General features: G+C 36.9%; 1 protein-coding gene across 1 annotated transcript in view; it reads right to left on the reverse strand.

The window, feature by feature from the left end:
• The window catches only part of WDR11 (WD repeat domain 11), a 35,675-nt gene extending 14,091 nt beyond the window's left edge, over positions 1–21,584 (reverse strand). Inside the window, 17 exon segments of the mRNA XM_014309787.2 lie at positions 70–176; positions 482–629; positions 1,047–1,171; positions 1,469–1,577; positions 3,028–3,103; positions 5,242–5,348; positions 10,022–10,106; positions 11,452–11,525; positions 11,527–11,584; positions 12,066–12,169; positions 13,226–13,421; positions 14,442–14,556; positions 14,771–14,936; positions 15,409–15,595; positions 16,565–16,738; positions 17,594–17,747; positions 21,478–21,584. Of these exon segments, the coding sequence (XP_014165262.1) occupies positions 70–176; positions 482–629; positions 1,047–1,171; positions 1,469–1,577; positions 3,028–3,103; positions 5,242–5,348; positions 10,022–10,106; positions 11,452–11,525; positions 11,527–11,584; positions 12,066–12,169; positions 13,226–13,421; positions 14,442–14,556; positions 14,771–14,936; positions 15,409–15,595; positions 16,565–16,736 (1,829 nt within the window). The 5' untranslated portion in view covers positions 16,737–16,738; positions 17,594–17,747; positions 21,478–21,584.
• Positions 21,585–22,240: the final 656 nt, after the last annotated feature.

Here is a 22,240-nt window from a genome sequence, read left to right on the forward strand (position 1 = left end):
AAGGATGAAAACATTCTACATTCTAATACTCATCATCTCATGTTTGACAGACTTAATTTGCATTCATACCTGGATACTCTAGCTTTCAAATCCCAGAAGTTTAAGTTTCCATCAACATCTCCAAGAACCAGGATATCCCCCTTCCAGGCAATACAAGTAATGCTACCCATACTTCCCTGAAAATATTTAAGAAGCAGAAAAATATCTTGTGATTAACAGACTCAAACATATGAATAAATATTTCAACATTGGTATTCATTAAAAAAAATTATATAACATGATAGACCAAACTGTACTCAGTTAAAACTGGAAAAATTATTTATAAGACTGTAAAAACAGAACTGCCATCAGTTTTTATGTTGGAATTCATTTCAGATTTCAAAGTACTACATTACTGACTTGCTGCTACAAAGCTTATCCCTGGCAGTCAAAGCCAAGCAAAAAATTCAAGCATCAATGACATAGAAAAATTGGAACTCACATCTGGAGGAATTCTTGCACTGTCTTTTACTGAGTTTCCCTCTACTGTGAGATGATAAACCTGCCCATCAGCACCTGTAAACACAAAGTGCTCCCTGGCAGAGATGTTCTGGCTCAGCTCTGATTTACTTTCAGCTTCCTGCAACAAACTTTAAAAAGAACATAATGAGACATAATTATTTCTTTCTTGAAAATAGAATTGCAAGACAAATTCTACCTAATGCATAGAAACAACACAAAAAAAAAGTAAATATCCTTTTAAAGAATTTATATAACAGTTAACTATTTATTACTTCCACTCTTGTGGAAAGGGCAAGTAACTTGTCCAAGGGCAAGTAAGAGTTTTACTTGAAGAACCAGGTAACCAGTGGACTGCCACAGACACACCTGAGAGTAACAAGTACAGCAAAGTCCCACATGGAAAAACTAAAGGGAGGCCCATAAAGTTGTTTTGCTTGCTAAGTACTCAACAATCAGGTCCAAAATATTCTTTTCATTAGAAGAATGGCACATGGTGGGAAACCAACAATTGCTGTAGCCCAGGACTCCATCAGGAGGGGGGATACCTGATCACAGAGGATTCCACACTGCTGACTTCAGTGTCTGATGCCACCGTCTGTCGGGCCATGGCCTCCCTGGCTGCCAGCTGCTTCTTCCTCAGGCTCTTTAAGTTATGGGAAGGTGACCACTCCTGGAAAATGGCCCAGGAAAAATGGAAAAGACAGAGGTTTATTCCCTGAATTTACTGGGGCTTTATAATGATTTCCAAGGAGATTGCTTTCTGCAGTGCCTCCCACCATCACCCAAGAGGCAGAGCAGATTTCTTCACCAGAACCTCCTTTTTTCCTGCTTCCATTTGGTAAAGATGAAATATTAAAGCACTTCTCTGTATATGCTACAGCTACAGTAGCACTTGCTGCAAAACTATTCAAAGATTTTATACTATTTCAATGTGTTACATTAAAAGGTAACAGAATTTATTCCTTACCAGAGCAGTGGCTGTAGGGAAGTTTTTAGACATTTCTCTGAGCAGAGTGCAAGTTCTGACATCCCAGATCTCCAGTGGTTTGTCTTTAAATACCACAGCTAGGTACTGCCTGAAACAAATGATTATTTACTCCAGCAAGAGTCATTTGAGCATTTTACTTCACTTGTGTTGCTCACAGCAGCACTCTGGAGACCCTCAAAAACTACAAGTTAGCAGAGCAAATCAAATCCCCCTCTGAAGCTTGTGATCCCCTTGAGTTACTGAGGAGCAAAAGAATGTCTGAAAAAGAGTTCTCCTCAAAGCTAACAGAATTATAAATTTCTGCCAGGTGGTTCTGCACAATTACTGTGGAAGAGACAAGGGGAATAATTCAGAGAGAGCAGCAGCACCTCTGATCTCACCATGTTCAGCCTGAGTTGATGGCACAAAATACCAGAAACACACAGAAGACTGCAGGCTGGACAGAGTTTTTTCTCTCCTGCAGATGCATGCCAGTTCCCAATCCCAGGATAAATGAGCATAAAATCATCCCACACTAAGCCACTTTTCAGCCATGTCTCCAGACTGCTCATCTGTGGAGCTGGGTGAGTGTAAACACCTTTAATCCACCACTTTGCACATTTAACTTGAAAAACAGAGGCCATGCAGCAATTTCTCCTCTCAGGCACTGCATTCATCTCCCTGCAAGTGAACCTCCTTTCTTGTCTCACTCAACACTCTCCAGCCTCTTCACCTAAGCCCAAGGCTGTTGTTAATTTTTAATGCATTATTAAGAACATTATATGGTTGAACTCTTCCAGATTCTCTGGAACTCCTACACACAAAAAATCTCCTGTGCAAGCTAGAGACATTTTTTTCCTCCACTGTAAAGAAGCTTTTAAGATTTAGAGACAATGCCCTATAAAAAATCAACACTACTTTTAATTTCATTTGTACAAGAAAGTGAAGTATTTTTCCAGAGTACTACAATTATTATTTTTGATACAATGAAGATCAGGGCCTCCTGTCACAGGCCTGAGCTCAAAATTATGAAGACTTGAAAGGAAACAATTTGGTCATTTATCAGCTGACTTTTCAAACAACTGTATCTCACATCTGGTTTTCCAGCAGACAATTATTGCAAAGGTGTGAAATACTTACAAAAGCTAAATAAATATGAATAATCTTTAATGCCAAACTTCCTAGTTTTAAGTAAGGCTTAAGTTATAGAAATGAAAATTAACTCATAACAGAACCAAAGTTGAAAAAACCAGTTCAGCACTTTTAATTCTCCTTAATATTATCAAAAAGCCTGATCAGTAAACACAATACCTGTAAGAAATAAAATATTAATTACTGCTTTTGCAATGTGATTGGATCTTGAAGTGACAAAGTCAACCACAGAAACATTCACAGCTTTTTCACTTGGAATTAATATTCTGAAGCATTTTCTTCTTGATGCTGTTGAATATTTTCCTATATACTCTGGAGTGCTTTTTTTCTTCGAATGTCTATAATCTTCTGAGGATTTTCATGCAGCACAGTGAAATTTATAAACCTCCCAATGCTGAGGCACTTACTTCAAATGAGACACCTTGATCATTTCTATGGCTGGCTCGTCGTTGCCTCGCTCCCCACGGAATGCAACGCTCCTGCCTGGAGCACAGAACAGGGGAGAACAGCAACAGTCAATAAACTAAACAGAAATAGAGAAATTTATATAGAAACTGCTCTGGTTGTAAACAGAACCAGCTTACTAACCAAACCAGAACGTCTCCAAATCACCTGTCATCTCTATATTACTCTTGCCATTGTCAAAGTTTTACTGTGTTTCATTTTACTGCATTTCAGAGTTCATCATTAAAATCTCCAAGTTTACATTAAATATATTGTAAACTCTGCTGTCAAATCTTTACACTAAATATATTGTAAACTCTGCTCCCAAATCTTTACATTAAATATATTGTAAACTCTGCTGTCAAGTGTAACTCCTGACTCCCAGAGCACAGCAACTCAAAAGGATGCATCAGGATTACAGAAATATAGAGAGAGAGTTCCAAGAGTTATTATTTTCCACTAAAAGTCAATGAGAGGTTCTCTCCATTCCCAAAGGAGGAGATTCATTAATAGATTTCAAGTTTGAGAAGAGAAATTAACTCTGACATGAACTAAGTGTGATAGAATTTCATGGTGAGCTACGTTCTACACTCATCAGAACCATTCTCTCTTCCGTTCCAGCTAAAATAGTAAATCTTAAGAATTTATAATTTCATCCCCAGGAAAATTTTCATCCACTTGTAGGAAGTGTTGTAGAATTATAGATGTTAGAGATATATTTATCAAAATAAATAATGATCTACAAACAACATCTTCTACGCAAGTTTCATTCTCCTTAGCTTTAAGGAAAATTCAAGCTATAAACTTTAGCTCCTCTAGTAGCTCACAGCTAAATTATTTAAGCCAGCTACATGAATAAATCTAGTTATCAACAACAAGAGTTAGAGCTCTCCTGTCAGAAGCTACTGGAATTATTTCTTCTCTATTTTCAACATCTTAGCAATTTTCTTTCATATTTTTGTTAAGAAATGTACATGAGAATTTTGTCAAAGTAAATCTGAATCAGCAGAGTTTTCCTGGGCCTAAACCAGCAAGTTGGGCTCCTAAGTGAGGGAAGAAGCAAAATTCAAACAGTTAAATTGCTGTGCCTTTCCTGAAAGCTTTAAAAGAGGAAATGTACCATTTTTAAGCAAACCAAATGCTAAGGTCTCATGTATTCACATTTACTCAAAACTTGGTTTCCTGCAGAAATTCTGAACCTTTGAAGACTTCTGCCTATAAATGCTTTATACTGATTTATAAGCTGAGTGAAAAATCAGATTCCCATTTTAAATTAGATTAATTGCCCAGTGCAGGTATCTTTTTTGCTTTGATTTTAAACAGATGAACAAAAGACATGATATGAAAAAACTTTACAATATTTACAACTTTACAAGAATAACCTCTCTGTGCAGCACCCTGGAAATACAACAACTGAGGTTCCTCCATAAGTTTAAAAAAAACCCAATTAAAAAGTCACTTTGTATAAACCAACTCAGAGTTAGCCTTGTGCTACAAGATTCAGGCTCTTCAATTAGAACTTAAGTGGCTCCAGGTTTTCACATTCAAAAATAATGTACAATTACTGAAGTGCTTCCTGTTCAGGGCTGTGTAACCTCCCCAGTTATAACTCCTTTGCAAATACTGAGTTCATTACAAATGTATTTATCATGCACTGTGAGGCCAAAATAGTTGTAACCTGGTAATTTTGCTATCAACAGTATCTTTTAACAGTTATTTACTTTTTAACCTTTCCAATGCTTTATAAAAGTACCAGTTTTTATTGTTTAAAACCCCTTTCACACTCATTCACACTCAAATCCTGACCATGTGCAACACAACAAATGGTTTGACACTATTTCAGGGGCACGTGAAAGCGTGGGTGCAGACTTTGACAAAACACATTTGGAAATATGGAAATATGTGCAAATCCACCACTAATACCTCATGTGGCTGCTCCTAAACAACCTGCTCACACTTATTACTCTTTTAATAAGTCCAAGATGTTTTTGCAAAGGTGCTGGTTTAGGTCTGTCTGCAGGTCTGGCTTCACAAAGAAGAGCAGGAAAAGTTAAACCTCCTTTATTATTTTATTTTGTCATGACAACAGAAAGTATATTAAAAAAATTGTAGTCAGAACTTGTCACTCCCCACCAAATCTGTCAGCTCCTGGAGCAGATTTCTCAGGAAACACAAACCTGTTGGAAGGTCCACCAGCTGCAGCTCATTCCTGACCAGTCCCAGATTGTTGGGTGTTGATGTGGCAAAGGAAATGAAGCCAGTCAAGCTGATCCACTCAATTCCCCTGTGATCAGAAGGAAATACATGGAGCATATCAGCCAAAATATTTGAATTGTTAGAAGCCTGAACTGAAGTATTTTTTTTCACATATAGTCTTAAAAACCTAGCACAGATATAATTTTATACATTTTCTGGAAACATCATATTTAAGCATAAAAGGAAGCTACACATTAACAACTATGGTGCGAATATAAGTTACAGAATTAAATTTAAGAGCAGCTTTCTTTTCAGAGTGCATTAGCTCTACTTTGGTTAGATAAAAAATTCAGGTAGAAACACTGTTAACTTCTGCAAAAAGCCCTCACAGATACTCAGCAGTAAAGTGGATTAAAAGCCCTGCTCTGATCAAATCAGGGGTTACTATCAAACAGCTCCAAATTCCCAGCACACAGGAAAATATTCATGTGGGTGTCAGTGTGGGTTGCCTTATTTCTTTCAGTCCAGAGAGAGGAGAAAGAAAGATGATATAAAAAGAGAAGCCCTGAAGAGACTTCACAAAAGAACAAAATTCCTGGCCTTTTTTGTTTTTGCTCTTCTAGATCACACCAAAGCAGCTCCCAAGCAAATCATGTTGCAGTGCTGCAAGGATGTAAAGTTCCAGTGCTTTAATAAATAAATAAATAGAAATAAATAAAATTAAATGCAACAGAACATATTCGCAGCACAGATGGACTCTCAGGCAATTGCTGAAACACACCACAGGCAAAAGGGACAGAAAGTGGCACTGGGTGGTACTGTTCCTAAACAAGACCCTTCTCCAGCCCCTTTTCCAACATACATTTGGTGCCTGCAAAAATTGCTTTATCTGTGAAATAACTCAAGAAGCCCTTCTAAAGAAAATTGAACTTTAATACACACATGTACCTAACTTCATTTTAACACAGATAAAAGGATTTAAGGTTTCCTCAAGGCCTTCAAACACAGATTACTTAAGAACTGTTCCCAGGACAAGTATTCTGATTCATCAACTGCCTGCTTTGGAAGAATATATGTGCAATATGAGAAAAATAAATAACAATATTTATGATTTATTGTCAGTAAATCTAACTCACATTGCATTAAGTAGAAGTTTCCTAAATACAATGTACGTGGGTGAAACCAAAAAGTACTCCCATAATATTCTGCACATACAATTTACAGTCATGTTTATTTTATTTTAGTTCAAGCTTTAAAAACATGGGAAGCTTTATTCCTAAATCCTCAAGAAAAGGTAAAAATTTAGGACCCAGTCTTTTTCCCAGCAGGACCTATGGAAGTTCAACCATTAATTTCAATCAAAATGAGAAATATTCAATTATTAATTGAAACATTTCAGGCATGATTCAATAGAAATCTACAAGTGCAGGAATGGGTGGCATTGTAAGTCTCCAAAGGGTCATAAATCCAGGGAGCTTTCTGAAATGGAAGAAATGTGAATTCTGACACTTTTCCATTTATCTCAGCTATGTTTTTTGGAAAAAGTCCACTCCTAATGCATTGTTATTGCTGGTAGTTATTCACCACTCTCCTGCAAAGACCTGAAGCATTTTCCGCATTTCTTTCATCAGCTCAGATTTAAGAGGGCAAGTCCTTTTTCTCTATTGCTGCCTGGCCATCTGTCATTCCAACAAAAATCCACAGAAACCCAAGACACTCAAAATCAAAAGGAAACCTTAGCTCAGCTAACTGCTTGCACCTGAAACAACATAATTTTTGTCACTGTCATACATAGAAATTACGAATCTGAAGACAGTGGATCAAATTTTAAAGATGGAAACAAGTAATGCCTTCCCTATTGAAATAGCAAACATTTCCTAATAAAAATCATATTTGCCTACCAGAATTAAGGGTTACATTCAGCTGTTAACCACTTCTCAAACTGAATCCACTCTTTTAAAATGCAACATTTAGAGTTTCTATACATTTAACTCATCTCAGTTCCTTCAGGAGTGAGACTCAGTTGTTTTGATTAATGTTTCCAATGCAAACAAATCACAAAGTGCACTGAAGTGGATAAAAAGACAAATTACATTTCTAGTTGGGAATAGATTGTTGTGACTTTATGACATGGCAGCTGCTACTTAAATTTAGAGATTCTAAGAAAAAGAGAAAGGCAAAATGGGAAATTAAACCATATGTGCTCCCTAACTGGTGGTAGATATTTTTCATTCTAATTTCTCTATTAAAGGAAAGTTTTTTTAAAGAGGTGATGAATGTTTGCAAAGCAGTTTCCCAAAGAGCAGTCAGCTGAAATTCAAATGCTAAAACAGCTTCAATTCAACTGCTAAAATTTGGATGTAATGTAGTAATTTTCAAGTTGTGCCTGCAGGCCATAGACATTCTTGTTACAGTCGGTGAGATTTTAATTTTAAACATAAAAGCTGTTGCAGTCTTGAACTTGCTGAGCTTCAGTGACAAAGAATGAGCAGCACTGCTCCAGTCTGAGGTATTTCAGTATCAGAATAAGCAAAAGCAGCATTGAGAGCTGCAAATGTGCCACTGAACTGAAAGCTGCACTGCAGGCATTTTATTTGCATGTCTCAAATATATTCTTCTCTGCACTGAAAGTGTTTTATTATCTCCTGTATTGCCTACTGTCCCCAGGTATCACACTTGGTTATTTCTTGATTTCCCCCCTCACCTATATTCCTGGCAGTGGCCTGGTTGATTTTCCCTCTTTGTGTGCTTTAAGCATTTCTTCTGCTTCTTACCTCCATCTCCTTATAAAAATAAAATTAAACTCAACAGAAAAGTATTTACTTCTACAATTCTAAAGAAATAGTGAAAGCTAAGTAATAATCATAAATAAAATTAATATTCAAGGTTACTCATAAGTATGAAATATCTTAAAAGGAAGGACAGAAAGGTAATTCTTCCCCCTTCTAGTCACAACACAAAGTTTAAATAAAAACAAACAAAAAACCAACCAAACAAAAAGATCAGCAAAAAGAACTAAAAAATAAATAAATCAGCATGTGACTAATATGTAGAACACTTTAATCTCAAAAAAAAAAAAAAAAGAAATCGTAATAGCTAACACCCAAACAACTCAGTGGCCATGAATTCAGAACATTTGTTTTGTAAAGGGAAATTGCCTTATTTTTATTACATTCTCTTCCTAAATAAAGAGCACTGAGAACTCTGCTGGCCTTGAGTTACAATTTCAGGATATTCTCAATTACCTACTAAAATAATGATGGTCCCTGAAGGTGTTCTTTCAGATAAAATGGAAACAGAGGCATAATTCAATCTATCCACATTTTAGAGGTGAAGTAACAATTCCCAGTGAAAGAAGAACTTTTGCACTCCATGAAAATTAATTTAAAAAAAGAAAAGAATCTCCATGCCTTCATCTAAATTGCTTGAAGCATTCCCTTGAACTTGTAAAAATTATGTAGAAAATCATTCAGATAATTGAGGAAACTAACAAGTATTTAAAAGATGTACCCTGACAACAGCTTAAGACTAAATAGAATTCACAAACATTTTGTAGGAATTCCAAAAAGACCTGTTGAGGGCATTTGCTAGAAAGGCAATATATTATTAAAGTTGCTCAAAAGCTGCAAACTCTTTACAGCATTGAAAAACCCAAACTAACAATACTTCTAGTAATGCACAAAGCTTTTTTTTCAAAATTGTGTTTATTTCTTCCTCCCTCTCCATCTTACTTTTTTTTGACATGTGAAATGCAAGTAGGGGTTTTCATTTTGAGTTCTATAATCACTGTCATAAAAAAGGACTCTCCTTTTGTGCTGCATAACAGAAAGTGAAATTAAAATAGTATCATGTGTAGTTAATGGTATGAAACCAAGAGGTTTAAATGGTTTAGAAGAGAAAGGGCCAAGTAATCACACCACAAACATAAAGAAAGTTACTTCATTTTGGGGGTAGATTCCAAGCAGGTTTCCACAATGAACTCTCAGAGCTGCCTATTCTCAGCAACCTGCACCTTCCTTAACTTTTTGCAGAATGCACAGTAAAATGGAGACCTTAACCAGATGAAGGCTTCACAACACAATTCTGATAGAATTTTTTATTAATATTTGTACTAGAAATTAGTATTTCATTTTCATGCTTAAATCTGCTTGGAAATATGTATCCAGCAAGCAGCACCTTGAATATCTGTGCCATCAGTCATCCAAAAATTCTGCCATTGTGTGCATACAAGCACACAGCACAAAAGCTTTAAAACTTACTCTGCTCCTTCTCTGGATGGATAAATACTGATTTCTACATTCAGTCTTAAAAAAATTATCTTTACTTCCCTTAGGATTAAAACTCTCGACAGCAATTTCAGCCCCAAGGACATAAAGTAAATAAAGCCTGACACACCAACCAGCATTATTTCAAAGGACTCAATCCCAATAGTTATAGAATAAATAAAGTTTCTTGTCCTAAAAAGACTTCTTTGTCCTGCAGTGCACTGAAGAGACTGGAAGTAGTTGATATGCATCCCAGATCAGCAGGCACACATGCAATTCCAACATTTCTTTCAGTGCAATTTTCATTACAGTTTTGTCAGGGTGTTACAGCTCACACAGCAAAGGCAGGGTAGAGCACTCTACTGTGATTTCATTAACAATTTTCCTGATTTCATTAACAGCAAGGCAAGACACCCACACTGCTGAGTAACATCACTCAGGTGTTTCAGCATTTGTTTCCTAGAAGGATTAGAGCAGGAATTGAAATGAAACTCACTTGACTTCACAGGAATGGATGCTTAACTCTTTGTGGAGGAGTCCACTCGTGAGGTGAAACACCAGGACAGAGCCATTGCTTGTACCTATAAGAATTGATAAAAAAATATAGGCACACATATTATTCTTTTCTTCCATGCTTTAGTGAAAATGCAGGATTTACAGCTATTTCTCTCTCTCTCTTATTTTTAGATACCTGTAACTATTATATTTTACAATTTTACAAAAACTATGTGAATTTCTAGCACTTAAATCCCAAATATTAAACCCTCTGCAGCCACTGATATCCCCTTGGATCAAGACATTTTCCCAAACCTTTTTGCAGAGCCTCTAGAAAATCTGATTATTTTCCTTACATTTCCACAACACACCATCCAGCTGAAGAAGAAAGGAATGTTCTTTTTGCTTTGATTACTGGAAATGAGTAAATGCATCAAGGAAATGTTTTAACTGTTATCCCCCAGTAATGCCAGAGGAGAATCCTGGGTAGATTTTATGGAATCATTAAAGCAATTCTGCTTTCTCATCCTGAAATAATGAGTTCTTTCACATCAGAAATCAGTAATCTAGTAGCTTTGAGCTTCAATTACATCAAAAACCCTCTGAAATACTGAAACCTACGATTTTCCATTAGACACTTCATTATATTCATATCAACCCTATGAAATACAACAATGGATACCTAAAGAGCCATTCAAGTATGTTAAAAAAGATCCTGCTGTAAATGCACTTTACACCTATTTGTTTTCTAATCTTTATATTTCAACTTTTTTAACAGTTGCAGCTCGTGGGAAACCACAAGTTACATTTTAGCAGCATCACATCATGTCATGATGGACTGCCTATGGTTTGGAGCACAACTCTGAAAGAAGATGCCAGAAAAATCAGCTTTAAATAGGGAAAATTCCAAGTTAATACATCAGGTGCTCACTGGCAACTATTCTAATAGCTAGATGAGTTTAACCACATTTGTGGTAAGACAGAATAGATTCATCCAGAAAAAATAATGCGCTGCAAGTGTCATTTTAGAAATTCACATCAGAGCAAAAATAAAGTCTTTGTGAAGTTCATTTGCTTGTTGTAGGAATGCAGGGCTGCAGAAGCCCCTATTTCCTGACATTCAGAATGAAGTGGGAGCAACACATAAACTGCTGATTGTATCAGCAGACCAATATCACAGTAAATACCAGGATAAATAAAAATTTGCTACTATATTGCATTTTGCAGGTAGCATTGCTTAAACCAGGGCAAGCAAAAAGAACCCAAGGACTCAGAGAACCAAACCAATACACGGGTCACTACCTGCAATAAATTACACAGCATCAACTGATACATTTTTTTTCTGTACCAACAACTATATTTGAATTTAATACAGGATCTATTACTTTCAGAATAGACCCTGTATTTCAGAATTCTGCAGAAGGCACTCACCAACAGCAAGGATGGGCTCATACTGTTTGATGTTTTTGGTGGTGAGGGGCGGGCACATGCGGATGGCGAAGGGGGTGCACTTCCTGCAGGAATGAATTCCTTAGCTCTTCTCCAGGGCTTGCACCCTGCCCTGCTTAAAAGTGAAAGCTCTTGTTAGCATGAAATTTTAATTGGAGATGTTATACAAAGTTTTCAGACAGAAATTTATATAATAAAAATTTACAAAGAATGTATAAGACACATTTCTTCCTCTTGAGCTTGGCATGATAAAACTTTTCTGAAGACTGGTTGTTGTTTAGAGTACACAAAGAGGGGATGTGTCAGATAAATTGGCTTCTAAGATTAGTAACAAAAAAATCAAAATGTTTTGTCCAAATTCCATTTTAAAATACTTTTTATCTTCAAACAAAATGAACTTGAACATTGATCCTCAACATAAAATCCTCAAGAGGATTCAGCTGATGATTTCTTTAGCAAACAGGAACTCTTCTATTTCAGAGCTACTATTAGAAAATAATTCTATAAAATACCTTAAGTTCTTAAGTAAGGCAAGATGTACAATGATTCAATAATAAGAAATTAGTGGCAGTGGTATCAAAGGAAGAAATTCTTACCAATCATGTTGTCTAATGAGAGGTCTGGAAGTTTATTTTGGAACGCTCCTACAGGGATTCCACAGAAGGAGACTGGGGAATACAGAGGTGAAGCACTGGAACTGCTGCAAAAGAAATGGGAACAAGTTCTTCATGCAGGCACCATCTCCATCCCCATGGGACTCAAAGTGCCCCTTTATTTTGGGCAGCCTTGGCAGCTGTGTCCTGCTGGGCTGGGGCAGCTCTGTGTCACCAGCTAAGAGCACAGACTTACCTGGCTCCTGTAATATTACATTTTTCCTGACAAAGATCAATGTTTTAGAAATAACCCTTAAGAATAAAAGAAGTAAAAACCAATTTAGATTTTAGACAGCCTTCCTGGATATGCAGCACAGGAATCCATCTAGCATTATTTTTGGGAACACAGAATAAAAACACTAAATCTCTGATGAGCAACAAGAGGATCTATGTTGAAAACCTGGTACTACTGACATTTAAAAGAACTCTATTTCTTTTATGGCAGTAAGTTATTTATTTTATTCCACAGTACTTTGAAGGTTTATTGCAGCAGAACAACCTTAATACATTGACTGTTCCAAGCACTGTATCACTTCACACAGTACTTTGAGAGACTGCTCCAAATCTAAAATTCTAAAGTCTCTGTGTATAAAAACATTTCTTATACCACCACATTCCAGTCACCTACTGTGCAGCTTCATATTGCTCAATGTCAAATTCACACAAATCCAGCAGAAAGCCATTCCTCTACTAAAAGTGTAGTTCTTTACAGACTCATTTTGGTCCTTAAAAGTGACTGCAAGTGAGGGATTCATTCTTAAATGAAATTATATGGTCTGAAAAAGCCAAATGAGAGGAAAATGCTCCCCCAAAATAAAGCAAATAGTCATTTTAATTTTTGTTTTCTTAGTCCAGACACTCAGTGTGGAACTGCCTTTAAAAAAACAAAAAAGAGTAAATACAGTTCCTGCACTTCCTCAAAGAAAGGGAACTGATCTATCTGGAAGACATAACTTGTTCCTCTTCCTTCACTCACACACATGTAGAGCACATGAAACACTTCCAGGCACAGAAGGATCACTGCTGCCTTTAAAATACAATGAAATACTGAACACCACTTGGAAAAAAAAAGGAACTTTGGTAAGAAAAATGAATCCCATTACCTGTTGCGCACACTTCTGCCAGAAATGCTGGATTTTAATTCCCAGATCATCACTCTGCCATCACTGACTATGAGAGCTGCAGCATTCTCATTCACTGGGCAGCACACCATGCTGAAGGGTCGGACTGTTTTGGTCACCCTGATGGCATCACATTGACTTCTTAAATCATAAACCAGTTCCTGAGCTGGCTCTGGATCTGCAACACCAACAGCCCACAGAGAACAGACTGAGTGAAAAACATGGGATGGGAGCAATCAACAGGGGGAAACGTGAACCATGACTGAGCACTTGGACTGAAATCCATGTGCTTCCTGTGCAACAATCAGGGAAAACAACCAAAAACAACACTCTTGATCTTGCTATACACAACAAAGCTCCAAAATGTAACTATATACATATATACTTGATATATACATATAATTTATACTTCTAAAATATACATATATTTTGAATATTTAATATATTATTCCATATGAATCTTGAAAAACTGAAAACAATAACTGTTTCATAGCTGGGCAGAACCTGCTCTCCCACAATCCAAAACTCCAGGTTTATTGATCAACTTGGAAGCCAGTAATGTAGCTCACTAGGAATTAGCAAACTGCCCAAACCAAAATGAACAAACAGAATTCACTGTGTTTTCCCTTTTTTCCAGTCTCCACCATTACATTTAAAAGACCATTCTTAGTAACATTTCATGAGACAAAAGTTTAATAATTCAGATTTTAATCTAAATTTAAGCCCACATCTTAGGTCTAAAATCAATCTTTCCAATTGACCAAATTACTTCCAAAATCTTGTGTTTGCCAAAAAACCACTTTTTTTCTTACAGATAAAAAGAACACACTAATATTTTATTTAAAACATTATTGTACATGTGCCTATTAAGCCACTTACTAATGTAAGTATTATTCAGCAATAAAAGGATATATTCAGGATATTAATATAAATAATATAATTAATAAATAATATAATTAATATAATCTATTTTGCACTTAATATTAGGGAATTGAAAAGCTTTTTCAATTTATTTTCAGAATTTGTAGTGAGAAAATACAGCATAAATTTAAATTTAAATTCAACATATAAGAGACAAAACACTAGAAGGGCACTAGATTCATCATCCTGTATGAGGCACAATGGTCATTACTGGTGTTAAATTATTAATTAAAATGCATCAAAGTTCATATCTGGACATTTTTGACACAAACCTCACCTGGCTCCTCATTTGGAGTTGCAGTGATGCTGCAGTTGGATCTGCGAACCCTCAACGTGATACAACCATTTTCATGGAGGCAAAATAACCCATCCCTCTGAAAACAAGGGATTACCTGGGCAAAGAGATGGCTGTTAGATTGCATATTCAAAATCTTACTCTTTGCAAAGGACACTTGCAAGGGAGCCCACAATTCCTGATGTTTGAGCAAATCATGAAAAATGTTACCATTAAGGCAATGCTTCCATGAATTTCTTCACCTACAGGATTTGTCACTAAGGAAGCCAATAATTGGAAAAAATAATTGAAAAAATTGAAATCTACCTCACCTGTATGAAAGGCACCCCTGTCCTTTCAATGGCAATCACACCCACTGTCTGATTCACTTCCAAGTCAAGAATCAGAATTTCCCTGGGATACAGTAAGAGCATGTAGTTTCTTTTGGAAGGCAAATATGACAACTGAAGACAGTCATTGAGTGTTACAGATTCAGCACTGTAAAATCAGACATGAACTTTTATCAGTGTGTGTAATGAAATGATCAAATTCAAAACAAATTTTAAAGTTTCATTTTTCCTGCAACTGCATTTTTTTCAAGTAACCTCTATTTTGATCACAAGCAACTGCAGATTTTCATTTCTCTGTCAGAGCAGTGCAAAGCATCACTGACTTCCAAAACCACATTCTGTTGACTTTTGTCTAAATAAGATTACAGAGTAATTTTAACAATTGCACTTCATTCAAATGGAACAAGTGTAATTCTTGCACATCTCAAATCCAAAGCAATTCACTTAGGAACAGCACTGGCTGCCCTGTCATTTACTGGCATTCATGGGAAATTACCCTCAGACACACTGCTTACCTCAATTTTATATCTTGTGTATGTTCCCTTACAGCCTTTAGCCTCAGTACACTGACAACATCAAGTACACAAAGCATTATCTGAGAAGAAATATTTGCAACCTACCTTGGTTTTTCATTACTGATTAGGATTTTGACTTTATCAAGGGCCTTTTTGGCCCCTGTAGCAGCAGCCAGCTTGTTGTGAGAAGGACTGGAATGGGGACTGGAGATGTAAACTTTCTTCCCTGAGCTGGCAGGAGCTTTGGAAGGGGAGAAGTCAGAGATGAACACTATTCCTTCACTGGTGAGCACTGGACCAGGAAAGAAAAATAGCAGAATTCAGCCTGCAATTTGATTGTGGCATTCCACTTTAATGACATTTTGGTGAGGAGAAATGCTAATAACTTTGCAAATACTATAACAGATAGAAAACTCCTAATTCTAGACAGCCAGCACTTTCTAACTGAAAGAGCAGCAGATGATCCATTAAAATCAATTAATATCAAAACCCCTCAGTTTTTATATTAAAAACTACTGTATTTCTGGCAGAAACTCAGTTATTCTCTCTCACCAACTGTTTTTCTTTAAGATTCACAATGCAAATAGAAGACAGAATACACACTGACTGTATCACCATTTTTTGTTCTCATGCAGAGCATTGCTCAAATAATCATTAATTCACATTATTTATGTTGCAGCACAAAGCTCAGCTGTGCAGCTGAAGTGTTTATAGAAGGTTGAACGATATGGCAGACAAAAAAATCCCCAAATGACCAAGGCTGAAAACTGCACTGTCCCATTACAGGTCAGGAGGGATGAAGCTAAATTCAAGAATAAAATGGTAACTCTCCTAGTTCTCTCAGTTTCTTTCTGCTAAAATTAATAAATCTGCACTGTATCCCCCTTGGTCTACTTATCTCACTGGCTTCTCCCTCAGCACCCATCCCTTTATAGCCTTTTAGATTTCACAGGGCTCTCCATCCTTGGCTTCCTCCAGCTCCCTCTCAACCTTCATATTTCCTTCTGTAAAGTCTCAAACTTTTCAGATTTTTAACTTCCCTACTCATGCCTGCTTTCCCCCTTCCCACACAGCAGCACCTTCTGAACTAAGATTCCACATTGACCAAAGGCTCCCTGTTTTTACTTTTTGACTTTTTACTGGCATTTCTGACATTATTCTCTCCAATCCATTACTTTTAATTTCAACATTTCCATTCCAGTTTAACAATTTTCCTGCTCACACATATCCAGGCCCCACTGTTTTATACATATAAACTTACAAGCTAAATGTGAGGGATCAAAGGGGTCAAATGAAAAAGACAGGATATTTTCAGCATAACTTTTCTTCCAAAGTTTGGTGCCAGTGTCTGCATTCCACAGTACAATATAATTTGGTGGGTGAACTGCAAGTAGTAAATCTCTGGAAGCATCTTGATTCCACAGCCACTGCATGTCTGTCAAAAGAAATAGGAAACAAAATTAATATTTGGGATGGTATCAGTTTGGAACTGGACAAAAATACTTCTTCACTCTAAAGCCTTTTAATCAGTCTTAAGCTCAAGAGTAAAATGAAACTGAGTGTAACACTCAGCCCTTTCAGAGGTGGTAAGAGCTTTCCCTGGTTTCACAGAAAATAAGAGGCTCCATTTGGTCCAAACAGCTGTAGAAGTCTTCAAATGGAATGGTCAGAACTTCTTTAAGCTTTCAGTGAACCAGTGCCAGGAGTAAATAAAACACAATTTATAATGCACACAAACAAAAAGTGATGAAACTAAAATGAACTGCAGTCAATAAACAAATTTTCAGTGGCCCAGTATGAGATTTAAAATGTTGCATTTTCTTTCACAGGATTTATAAAAGAGAAGTATAACAAAAACCAAACAACCTAATTTTATAAGAGGACTTTTATATAACAGATTTTAAAAGCCCACCAGGTATAACTTAAGCATCATCACAATTTTTTTAAATACCCCAAAAAACCCCAACTCCAGCTGAAGAGCAGGAAGATGTACTTGAGTAAATGTTATTATTTCAATCAATAATGTTCTTCAAAAGAGAATCAAATTTCATTTTTTTCACAAGAACTTGGAAAACATCACCATAATGAATTAAATCTCACAGCATTCCTTTGTGGAACAGTAAATCTTCCATTTACTCATAAAATGAACAAGCAAACATACAGAGGGCGAGTAATCCCAACAGGAAAATTCCCTGTCAGAGCAGAGCAGAGTTGATAAAAGGCAGGTGATGGATTTGCACACAATGCTCCATAAAACAACTCCCATCTCACCATCAAGCACTATCCTTACCTTGGATAGGCTTTGAGTGCTCCTGGATTTCACAGCGAGCTGCTCCTGTGGCCACATCCCACACAATGATTTTCCCTGTGGCATCAGCAGAAGCCAAACGTAAGGAATATGGAGAGCCAACATTGTGGTGGTAATTTTCCTTAGCCCATTTAACCTGAAAATGCAGATGGGGATTGGTTAAAGGAGACAAATGGATGGCACAGACACCATAGTTCATGTTTTTCAGAGAATGAACTCAATAAAAAAGCCCAGTAATGGTTAATGCCAACAGCACCTGTGACATACCTTTAAGCCACCATCACTTGTGTACATTAAAGGTAGGTCAGCACTGTGCTGCATGACTGCATGGCTGATATTCTCCAATTACATACATCAACAATATTTGTTCCTGATGGTAACTACAGCAATCCAAACATATACACCATGTATATCAAGAATTTACTCAAATATTTAGAGGAAACCAAATGGCAATGTTTAAGGTTCTGTGGGCACCCCCAAACCTAAACCCACTGACTTCTAATCAAATGAAAGCTGAAAAATTATCATTTAATTTTTATACACATCCTAAAACATGCAATTTTCCTAATCTGACAAATGTATCGTGGTATTGGTGAGGAAGGAACGTTAGTCTTTAATTCATGTGTTGTCTCATAAGAAGAAAACAAAAACAAGTTATTGCTGACATTTGCAACATTTCTGGTTATTTTCAGCACATTGCCACCACTGATTTCCAGGTACTCCTTTCCAGTTTGGGATTTCAAGCTGCACAGGCTTGTAAATTGGCAATACTTATGAGAAATCTGTGTCTGAAATCTGAAACACTCTGTCTACAACTCCTCTCAGATTACAAGGGGAGGGATAACATTGGCTTCTTCCTTATCTATCCCACATGTTTTTTGCTATCTGCTTTTAAGATGAACTTCTGCCCCAGGACAGACTGCAGACAGTGGCAGAATAAAGAAACATTATTGCTAAACTTATAGGACTTCACCTGCTACAAAAATTCCACCCTGTGTGCTGTCACTGCCTGTCACAGAAAGGACGCAGGACTTTCTGCAGATCCTGAAAACATGATATTTAAAAACTGACACTGGACTGTCATTAGGCACCACTAACTTTGCACCACAAACCAGATTTACAGCAGCATTCAGAGCCCTGCTGGCACCTTTGTGCTGCCCCTCTCAGAGGTATGAGAAGGATGTGTCTCACAAACCAGCAGAATAAATTAAACAAATGTGACACATGCACAGCACACAATCTCTAACTCTATGAACTCAAAGTATGTTTCTACCAGAATCACAAAGAATTCTTGAGAGACTCTCCTTTACCTACAAATTTCATTTTTGCAATTCCTGCTTCCCTGCTGTTCAAGAAAGAACTACCCCTGAGGATATCTGCAGGTGGCTGTGTAACTGTAATTGTAAAAACCCACAAAGCTATTTATTTCTCAGTTAAATGCATATTACTTCAAAGCAAATTTCAAGTCTGGAAAGCATCCTTTCTCAAGGGAGGAGCTGTCACCAAGCTCAAAACAACAAAAAAGGAGATCTTTATATGACCAGCCCTGAGCAGAGCCCAAGTGGTGCTCCCACACCAAGAACCTCTTTCCTCTCTGCAGTCACACTGATCCAACAAGTCCCCACACAGGACCTGACCACCTGCTAAAAGAAATTATTTTCTAGCAGTATTAGTCACTGTCTACTTGGCTTCAAAATACAGCAAATCAGGTGACTTTTTTTAAATTTTCACCATTCATACCACCTCATTTATAAAGCGTTATTATCACTGCTTATTAATGCACTAAAAAGGACACAAACGTCATTTAAATCCTCTCATTCTTGTGATGCATCAAAAAACTTCTCTTGTAATTAGATTTTCTTCCATAAAAGCATGCTTTCAATACTCTTTGTCAAGGTAAAATCAGATATAATCCACTCCATAAAAAGTTTTCAGTTCTGTGAATTCTGTGAATATAAACAGCATTTGGACAGATGGACAACTAACATGGATCCATTTTCAGGGAAACTTTTACCTACTCCAGACAAAGTTACAACAGCCAAAGGAGAGGATGCATTTAAAGGAATATAACAAAATGGACTGTAAAGGGATTATGAAACAATTGGTTTTCCTTTGTTTTCTTCATAACAGATATGGTGTGTTTGGGAATTTTTCAGAACTGAGGCACAGGTTTTTGGGGAGAAGATCCCCAGTGGACTGAGTTTGCTGGTGTGAACCTATGTCACTGACATTTCTTTTATGAAAAATCCTCTCTCAGGATTTTTCATGCTGAAGCTGAGAAGTTCAGCAACAAGATGTAAACAATAGGTTATCTGCTGCTGTGGAATGCAACAGGTCCATCTGGATTGGCCCAGCTTGGATGTTTTTAGTTAGTGGCCAATCCAGGACTGAATTCTCTCAGACAGAGTCGGAGAGAGCTCCTTTGTTATCATTCTTTACTTTTCTATTCTTAGCTTAGCAAGCTTCTGAAAAGCTCTCCTGCTTTTTCTTTTTAGTATAGTTATAGCATATGTATATATCATGAAATAATAAATCAAGCCTTCTGATAATGGAGTCAAAGATCTCGTCTCTTCCTTCCCCCAAGAACCCTTCTGACAACCGTCACAAACCTTTACTCCAAGGAGTTTAAGCCAGACTTACACAGCAGATTTCTTACAGATCCATTCCAGCTTATTTGTGCTCTTAGCATTTACAAACTCTTTAAAAAAACCCAACAATTTGGGAATTAAAGAAAATTTCTTAGCAATGTAAAGGTATCTGCAATGATCATGGCCCCATAACCATTTCCTATATAATGCCTATTTCTTCACATAAAGGGAATTTTTTTTCATTATTCCACCTCATAAATTAGCCATTTCCTTACAGTCTATTTCTGTTCATAAAGCTTCAGGTAGTGGCTTTGAAAAATTAACTCATAAATTGGACTTCAGCACTTCTGTTCTGTTACTGTTGAAATAATGTAACTTCTCAAAGCTAGCGAATGTAACAAAACTCATTAAAACGCTATCACTGCCTGGATCAAAAACTAATGTTGCTACAATTTCTTACCTAAGATAAGCAAAAATTTTAAAGCAGAAGACACATTCAACCTTTTTCTTCTACTACAAAAAGATCCCACCAAAACCCCCCCTACCTAAGACTCTATTATTCTTCATAAATTATTGACAACCTTCTAATAAATACAGCATTTGTGCCAAGGACCATCAAACACATCTGCCAGCCAAACAATCCTCTAAACCCTAAGTGAAATCTGTCATTGTCCACAATCAAAGAAAAGATGAATCAAAGAAATACAACCTGTTCCACACTCCCCCAAAGTCAAACTCAACAATTTCAAGTCAAGGACCTTCAAAGGAAAGTCCAGGTACTCTACACTTAAACTAAAATTTTAGCCATTTTATATCACCAAAATAAATGTTCAGTTTTGTCTGCTATTGCTCCTTTTCTATAGGTAACAAAAGAAGGAAAAGCTTAGAAGTAACTTTTTGGACGAATGGTGCACTTCTCCCAACAGGGAGGATCAGAAAGGGCAGGGGCAGAGAGCTTCATTTGGTATTTTGTAATGTTCTTTTGAAATCCTCTTATGTTAACAGCTTTCCTAGAAACATCTTCTGTAACACTAACAAATGTTCCCAGATATTCTATCTTTTATAGTCTATATTTTCTAGAAAGATATACCATGAACCTCAACTCAAATTTCAGCATGCGTGATGTGACTTAGCTGCAGAAGAGATCATGTAAAATATATGTATTTCACATCAGATTTCATGTCAAGATCACATCAATGAACACCATGTCAAGTGATTTGGAAGGATAACATAAATACCAGAACCAAGTAATAAATAAATAAATCAGGAACATCTCACCTTGACAACACTGGCTTTGTGTCTTTCCAAAACCTGCAAGGTCTGAGCAGAGTTGGCATCCACTACAAGCACAAGGGAATGGCATCCATAGGCAATCAAACCTTGCCAGCCCCTGGGAGAGCACAGAGCATCATCAACAAGGAAAACACAACAAAACCTCCTCACATCAGGAACGAGGGGTTTTTTGGTAAGTTGAATGCATGCTACTATTTGATGTTTATCAGACGGTAAATACTATTTAGTAAGATAAAAGCTTTATAAAATAATATTGCACTGTCTGCTGGAGCCCTAAGCCACCACAAAGCATCTCTTTGTGTCCATCTCAGAATCTTCTTCTAAGTTTAAAAAATCACATAGGAATTCATGAAGAGCATTCCCAAATTTCAGATGTAAGAACACAGATAAGAAATACATTTGCAATGATATAACTAATTGTGTATCTTTTTTATTTATTACTTATTTATAGACAAAAAAGGAGCATGTCAAGAGTTATTACAGGAACAGTGAAAATCTGCTGAGGCTTGTCTAACTTCAGGAGAAGTTAAGCACAGAATTGTAGAATGGTTTGGGATGGAAAGGATCTTAAATCCCACCCAGTGCCGCCCTTGCCATGGCAGAGACACCTTCCACTGTCCCAGGCTGCTCCAAGCCCTGGCCAACCTGGCCTTGGGCACTGCCAGGGATCCAGGGGCAGCCACAGCTGCTCTGGGCACCCTGTGCCAGCGCTCAGCAACCCACAGGGAACAATTCCTTCCTGGTATCT

The sequence above is a fragment of the Geospiza fortis genome, unplaced genomic scaffold (assembly GCF_000277835.1).
Source record: "Geospiza fortis unplaced genomic scaffold, GeoFor_1.0 scaffold719, whole genome shotgun sequence".
Classification (NCBI taxonomy): Eukaryota; Metazoa; Chordata; class Aves; order Passeriformes; family Thraupidae; genus Geospiza; species Geospiza fortis.